The 7,953-nt window shown below is 42.7% G+C and overlaps 1 protein-coding gene across 1 annotated transcript in view; it reads right to left on the bottom strand.

Moving 5' to 3' along the window:
* Nucleotides 1–2,790: 2,790 nt before the first annotated feature.
* POLR1A (RNA polymerase I subunit A) overlaps nt 2,791–7,953 on the bottom strand; it is a 62,177-nt gene continuing 57,014 nt past the window's right edge. The window contains exon 34 of the mRNA XM_015831503.1: nt 2,791–3,060. Within this exon, the coding sequence (XP_015686989.1) occupies nt 2,960–3,060 (101 nt within the window). The 3' untranslated portion in view covers nt 2,791–2,959. The remainder of the gene's footprint in view (nt 3,061–7,953) is intronic.

The raw sequence follows: 7,953 nt of genomic DNA, 5'->3' as shown, positions 1-7,953 counted from the left end.
CCAGGAGCCCTTTGTCCCCGTACGCCAGTCCTCAGCGCCCAGGCTTGAAGGCGGCAAGAGAATCAGAAACTCGACATATTCCGAGGCAGCTTGACGACGCCAGAGAGAGGAAAATGTAGAATCGATATCCTATAGCTTGAAAATAGGACCTACTTTCTTCAGAAAATAGCAAAATACATTTATAATGTAGGTTTCAATCAAACAACAGAAATGTAGCTAGAAAAATAAGGTTTCTTTGTTTTTAAACTCATTCTTCCATATTTTGAACAATTGATCTGTCTGAGCTCATATATTCAGCTTTTCATCAGGCAAGATGGTTTGCAAAATAAAGCAAAGGTTATAAGGCACAGCGCAGTGCCTGTCCAAAATAATGTAAATTTGGTAAATAAATAAAATGCAGTGATTAGGTGTAAAATCATGGTGTGATTGCTGGTACTAGGTATTGCTGCATTATTTTTCTTTCATTCCTCCTGCAATATGCTTTCATCTTGTCCAAAGCAAAGAAGAAAACTTCCACAGGTCTTTTTGCTGCACCACGAAAACGAATCCTGCATAGTTGTTGCAGTTATATGAAAGTGGAGAGAGGAACTGCCCTGGAGAGGAGTGTGTGCTGAAGGAGATTCCTCCAACGTTCCCAAATGGTAAAGTAATCCCTGTCGTTATCACACTTGATGGGATGGAAAGAAGTGGAAGCAACTGAAAATATCAACCTCAGGGGATGCTTTTCAATATTCTACTGGGCTTAAATTAGAAAAAAAAGTGTGGCTTTTCTCCATTAAGACATAGCATTGAAGGGAGAATTCCTGCAAGGCTGCTGCACCTCTCCAGGTTCCCAGTTACTTTCCTACTCATCCTCCATGTGAACCATCTTGTATAGAAGCCTACTGTTTTCCATTGGCTGTTACCTTCCCATCAATTTACTCACATTTGCATGCTTTAAAACCACTAGATCAGACATGTCAAACACAAGGCCCGGGGGCCAGATGCGGCCTGTGAAGCCATCCTGGAAACAGTGAGGGAATGGCCCCTGCTGCCTTAGCCCTGGCCCAGGCCGGCCAGGAGCAATGTACAATTTTGTGGTGGCCATCTATGCTGAAATGCATTCAGTCTTAGCTCCACAAGGCTGTCTGGAACCAGCAAGGAACCAGCCCCTGCTGCGTCAGCCCCACCCCCTGGGTGCATGCTGGGGAGGTGTCACCGTTTGTGAGGAATGAAGAAATGCACCATCGCCTGGAAGTAGCCAGCAAATGGCCCTCACCTACTTCACATATCCAGCTTGATGGGCTCTGGGGGAGGGGTTTCAGCAGGCAGCGGGGCGCTCTCCTCACAGCGACAAGAGCTGAGCCGGGTGGCGCGAATAAGTGCAATGCTGCCTAGCCTCCAGCCTGCCCAGTTTCAGCAGGCAGTAAGGTGCAAAGCTGGTGAGCTTTGCATCGCCCGGCTCAACTTCTCGGCACTGTGAGGAAAACGCCCTGCTGCCTGCCAAAACCGGGCAGGCTGGGGCTGGGCGGCAACATGCTTCTTTTCAGATTCCCGCCGCCTGGCTCAGCCTCTCGGCACTGTGAGGAGAGTGCCTTGCTGCCTGCCAAAACTGGGCAGGCTGGGGGCTGGACAGCATTGCGCAGGTAATGTTGACTCTCACTCTGCTCATGGCATCCCCTCCCCCAGAGCCCACCAAGCCAGATATGTGAAGTATGTGAGGGCCATGTGCATTTCTTCATTCCTCACAAAGGGTGACACCTCCCCAGCTGCGTTTCTTGCCTGTTTTTCTCCTGCCCTCATCTCAAATATTTTCCCACCACTCTGTACATAGGAAGGAAGGAAGGAAAGGAGAGGGAGGGTCTGAGGGAAGTCCTGCTTTAGTCCTGCCCTGCTGCCCTTTCACCATTCCCTTGCCCCCTCCTCCTGGCCTATCCTGGGGGTCTCCCATCCTATTGCTAAGGAAGCTTTGGATATAAAGCCGGGTCTCCTCCCATGGAAAGGGAATGGGCTTCCCTCTGACTTTGCCCTCGTACCCATCATGAACAACCTGGGTAAGGAGAGCAAACACAGCAGCCTTGAGGAGGAGGTAAATGCAGCTGGGCACCCCCTTGAGGAAGTGGGACTGGGCTTGGTGCCGTAGGTGCTCAAGGGCCAGACTGGGCATTTGACCTCTGCTGTCCAGGGCTCCAGGCAGCCCACAGTACCATCGAGCCCCCCCCGCATGGCCTGAGAGGAACAGTGAGGCTCCTCCAGTGGACCATGCCTTGGCACTTGCCCTGGTCCCACCCCCTTCTGCCAGAGACCCTCAGATCTGTGCCACTCCTGCCCAGGCCCCCACAGGCCCCCTTGATGCAAATTATATAGAGCTGGCCATGCCCACCCAGTAGGCCACACCCACTCCATCCACGCCCACACAGTAGGCTGCACCCACTCTGGCCACACCCACCCAGCCCTCTGAGGGCAACCGCAATGCTGATGCGGCCCTCAATGAAATTGAGTTTGACACCCCTGGTTTATGTTGTTGTTTCATTTAAGATTTGATAAACATAAGAGAAGCTGCTACCACAAAGATACTTTTTATACTAGATAATCCAGAAAAATATTTAAAAACTGAATTATATAGACCAGACATGTCAAACTCGTGACGTCACATGACATATCGGAGCTTTTTCTCCATTGCCGGCAATGGGGTGGGCGCGGTTTCCTCGTGACGCATCTGGCCAGTGGGCTGGCAGTTTGACACCCCTAATATAGACTGTTCAATAAACTCACTTGCCAAAATTAAAGGATGAACATACCATTTTTATTATTAAATATAATCCCTGAAAATCCAAAGATGCAGGTAATTATTAAATTAGAAAGATTAACTGATGATACTTTCAGACAACAAACACTAAAAAAATAAAATATAAAATGCATAGCAGCAAATTTATTCTTTGCAATAAAATCAAGGTTTTTTTTTAAAAAAACCCAACATCTATTTTAGAGGTTGCTTAAGATCGAATAAGCCAGTTCCTCCCTTGACGACTTTTCCTACCACCAGGCAAGCAGAAGGAGACAGAAGTTCATCATGGGATCCTAGAACAAAAGAAAGCAGAATTATATTTTTGGGCATAAAGTTTTTCACTTTTGCAAAAAGTACATTTTGAAAGGGATTATATTCAAATCTACTTCAAGGGTATTTTTGGATGTACAGATCTATACACAATTTCACATCAGTCTTATGGCAGGATGAAAAGTTTTCTCTTGCTATTCCCACCACCAAGCAGTTTTTAAAATGTAATGTTGAAAAACATTTTCAGATGTTTAGCTGTCCCTATATATATCCTGCTTCCACAATGATCACAACTCCATGAAGCTTTTGACTACGTAGAATTTTTTCTTTTTGTTTCTTTTCTTAGGTGAAACCTGCTATTTATTTATTAAATTTGTTGCCCATCTCACCACAAGGCAACTCTTAGTGGCTTATAAGGACAAAAGCAATAAAACTGTGGGATCTGTTATTAGTCCATGAATTCCCTCCTCAGGGCCTTATGGAAGATCAGGAGGCTGGGAAATCTCACAAGGGGTGAGAGATTTCCAAATAGGAGCCCATCTTTAGCAAGTATTCAACTTTTTTTTTAATCCCATCTTTCTTTTTAGTCAATTCAAGACAACCTTTCCTCTCTGGTAACACTTTCCTGTTTTTCCTTTAAGTCACCTGGTTTCTATTGCAGCACCTTAGCTACTATACCAAACTGGCTTTTAAATAAACACAATTATTATGGAGACTTGAATAATACTTTATCATAATCTATGATAACTTCCATTATGGGTGTATGTTATGTGGGCCTTAGCCTCAGTCTTCAGTAACACAATAACCCCTGCATTCAACAAAGAGTCGTAATGAATGCAGTATTTAGTTTCTGAGTGAAATTGAGGAACTGTGTATTCTAAGAGTGACAGGCCATTTTAATAACAGTATGATGGAGCCCACCTGCCATGATTTTGGATCTGAGGAACATGTGACTTAAAAACATGCAGACTGTCTCCCTTCCTAAGGCTCCCAGTTTATGTACCAATGATTTCAGTAGATATGCTTTTTTTTCAAAAAAGTAGACCTTGGTTAATGACAGTAATTTGGATTGGGAACTCGTCAAACTCATTAAAAATGTTTACTGACTGCAATGGCAATTCCAACTGCAGTTTTTAGGTGACTCTTGTACAGCTGCTAGGAGCAATGTCACATGGTTGCTATTTGCAACTTCCTGTCAGCTTCTCCATTGACTCTGCTTGTTGGAAGCTGACAATGAAAGTTGCAAATGCTCAGTTTCTTCTGATTTATCCTCCATTTTCTGAATTCTTTGCTCATTTTTAGCAATCATTTGTTGATGGGCATCAAATTGCGTCTTTATATCAAGCATTTGCTCATTTAGCTTATCTAAGTTTTTTGTCTCTTCAACAAGAGGATAGAGAAGTCCAGAAACAGATAGAACAAGCAACAGAGGAAACAATTACACAAATTGAAGAAGAGAAAGGGAAGACAGACCAAGATTGTGAGGGAATGGTGAGAGAGCAGAGAACCACGAGATCAACAAGACCTAAATATAAGTAAACAAAATGGAGAAGGAAAACAGGATTTTTTTAGTGAATATAAATGGATTGAACTCCCCATCAAAAAGGAAAAGATTTTTTTTAAATTGCAGAAATTAAACATAAATATAATTTGTCTACAAGAGACATGCACAAAAAAACAATATTACAAACTTTTAGAATGTCCAAAAATTGGGAAACTCTACTATGCATCAGCACAACAACAAAAAAGAGTAGCTGTATATGTTAAAGGGACAATAGACTCTAAAATGATCAATTCAGATGGAAAAGGAAGAATTGTAATGGTGGCAATAATTTTAAATCAAAAACAGATACTTGGCTTCCAGTTTGCGATTGCGGGGCTGAAGGATGCACGGGGGGAGCGCTCTCTCCACCGTCCGGTTTTTCTTTGTTGGAGACCCTGAAAAGGGTTGAAAGTCGCCCTGGAGGGGTGATGACTGTGAGGAGGACCCTCGACAGATTGCGGAAGGGCAGCAGCCCTTCCGTTTGATCCGAGGCAGCTCCTTTGGACCGACAGAGAAAAGATCGGCCATCAACAAGGCCGATCACTAAGCCGTACCAGCCGAAAGCCAAAATCACCACCAAGCACAATGAAAGCACCGCGGAGGAATTGGGTGAGACCTTGCCTTACCTTTCTTGTATCCCAACTATCTTCCTGTAAAAGCCTCTTGAAATTTCTCCCCCCCCCCCTTTTAACATGGCGGCGTCTGCCTACATTGGGAAAATAAAGCTTTGAAAAGAAAAGAACTAAACTAAACAACTAAATAACTGGACTTGCACTTTTTGAATATTTGGGATCCCAAAAAGTTCCCATTTCTACCTTATCTACTTGTAGGTTGGGGAAAAAAATTAAACTGGATAAAAGCCTAACTTGTGTTTGGAAAAAGACTTTACATGCTATCAGGGACATCTTGTGGCAAAGCCTGGTATAGCAACTGAATCTCTTTGATTGTGAGACCTGCTTACTGCCTAGATTTGTCCTTGGCACTATATAAAAAAGATAAGAATTTGAAACTGCTGGGTGGTGAAAACAACTTCTAGGAATAGTAGAGGTGGACATTCACTGACTTTTATCAAAAATAGTCTCCACTAAAGGACTATCTGTAAACACCATAGAAATGGAGGAATAATACTCACAACTTAATATAAACTTATACTTGAAAAAATCCTTGAAGCTATTGAGCTAATGAATTCCAGATTGAAAGACAAAGGTGCCACCTTAAATTCACAAAATGAAGCCCAGATTTCAACTGATGAACTTACAATCCAAAAAGCAATAGAAGGGGAACAAATTAATATCAAAGAGGACTTTAAAGAACAACAAGTACAATCCACTGAGAACTTGGATAGTCAAATCCTGATTTCAACTAAAAACTCTGCAATTCAAAAAGCAACAGAAACTGAAGAAAGCAACACTAAGATGGAGGGTGCTAAAGATCAACAACCACAGCATATTGAGAACCTAGATCAGTGATGGCGAACTTATGGCACAGGTGCCAGAGGCGGCACTCGGAGGCCTCTCTGTAGGCGCACGTGCCGTTGCCCCAGCCTCGCCTCCCCCGCAACTCCTCCTCTCCGGCAGCCCCCCTGAAGGAGAGTTGACCCTGAGCGTGGCCCATGCGGAGGACATGGCAGTCAGGCAGCGTAGACAAGACTCTGCCCTCACATCCCATCGTGCACAGTTGATGCCGCAGGACGCGGGCAGAGGGTGTGACTGCCATAGTGCTGCTGGGCTGCCTGGGCGATCTGCGGCGGGCCGTGGAGGTGGTGAGTGGCCCTGCGGGCGGGCAGGGCATGCAGGGGCGGGGCAGGGGGTGGAGCAGGGGCAGGGCCAGTTTTTGGGCACTCGGTTTCTAAAAGGTTCGCCATCACTGACCTAGATAACTAGACAATCAAAGAACAATCACAACATTGGATATGACCTTTTACTCAAGCCAGATGAAACTGGAAGAAGAAGAAGACCAGATTGAACTGACGACAAATATTCTAAACCGAACATGGAGAGTTGAACTACTAGGGCAACATTCCAATGATTATAAAGGGGCCAGTTCCTTTGAAAAGTTGATAACTGGATGGTCTTCCTTGATTCAAATAACATGTGTACGAATGAAGGGAGATCCACTTAAGGATTTAAAGGCACTGGTATGGAAGCCTGCTTGGCACAGAAAGAAAGCTAGAGTTAGACTTAAAAATGGGATTTCCCCCCCTTTTTTGACTTATAATGGAAGAGCCTAACATTTTACTTAATGGGCTAAGGAGATTTTAAAAGATATTAATTGATTTAATATTTAGGACTTAGATTTATAAGGGAAATGAAAATTAGCCATTAGAATAGTTTTTGAATTATAATATGGAAGTTGGATTGAGACAATAAAGGATACTTTATTAATAAGTGATGAGGTACTAGGATGGGAAATAGAATATATTTGTGAAATAAAGTAAGAATGCATTTAAGTAAACAATATGTGTATTTTAGATATGACAATTATTTTGTAATGAAATAAGGGAAATTTGGGATACCCGAAATCTAAATATTATGGATATTAAAGGCTAAATTGGAACACTGTAATTGAAAATAGGTAAAATTTAAAAACAGGACATGGATATGTATAAGTTAAAATATATTAATAAATGCCTTAATTGATCGAGTTATAATTAGAAATGTATTAATTTGAATGTGATATAATAATCAAGGGAAATAGAGAGGGAATTTTTGATGATGTAATCTGAGACATGTACGAAAGATCTTGTTACTGGACTACTGATTTCCCAATCACCACGCTGCTTCCTAAATACTTGGATGTAAAACTGGAAAATTAATAAAACTTGTTTAAAAAAAAACCGGATACTTTTGGTAGTAATATATGCACGAAACAATAAGCAAGAAGAATTTTAACAAAAACTTCATAGAAAAATAGTAGAAATAGAATATCAAAATATTTGCTTAGTAGGGGATTTTAACACAATACTAGATGGGACATTAGTTCTAAACAGGAAAACAAGGAAGAAAGAGACTGCCTAAGACTTTTTTCAGCATGATAGAGGAAATTGGTGTACAAGATACTTGTAGAGAAACAAACTTAGAAAAGTTACAATATACATTTTACTCGAACAGTCATAAATCTTGGTCCAGAATTGACATGATTGGATGACGCCTCAATTAAGAATCAATATGCAGAGAGGGGAGGAGTGAACGTCTCGGCGACACAACGTATTCCTTGGGGGCTCCCTAGGAATCGTTGCTTTTCAGCTGTTTGGGGAGGTCTGCCTAGTCCTAGACAGACCAGAGCTGTTCTGTAGGGACAGTGAAGAAGGGAAGGATAGTTTGGCAGCACAGGAGGGATCGCAATCTCCTGGAGAGCCGAACGGAAGCTTCCC

This window comes from Protobothrops mucrosquamatus, unplaced genomic scaffold (assembly GCF_001527695.2).
Source record: "Protobothrops mucrosquamatus isolate PMUCROS unplaced genomic scaffold, P.Mucros_1.0 scaffold_257, whole genome shotgun sequence".
In the NCBI taxonomy this organism is placed as follows: Eukaryota; Metazoa; Chordata; class Lepidosauria; order Squamata; family Viperidae; genus Protobothrops; species Protobothrops mucrosquamatus.
Note: the sequence above shows the minus strand (reverse complement) of the source record. Positions and strands in the feature narration are given on the sequence as shown.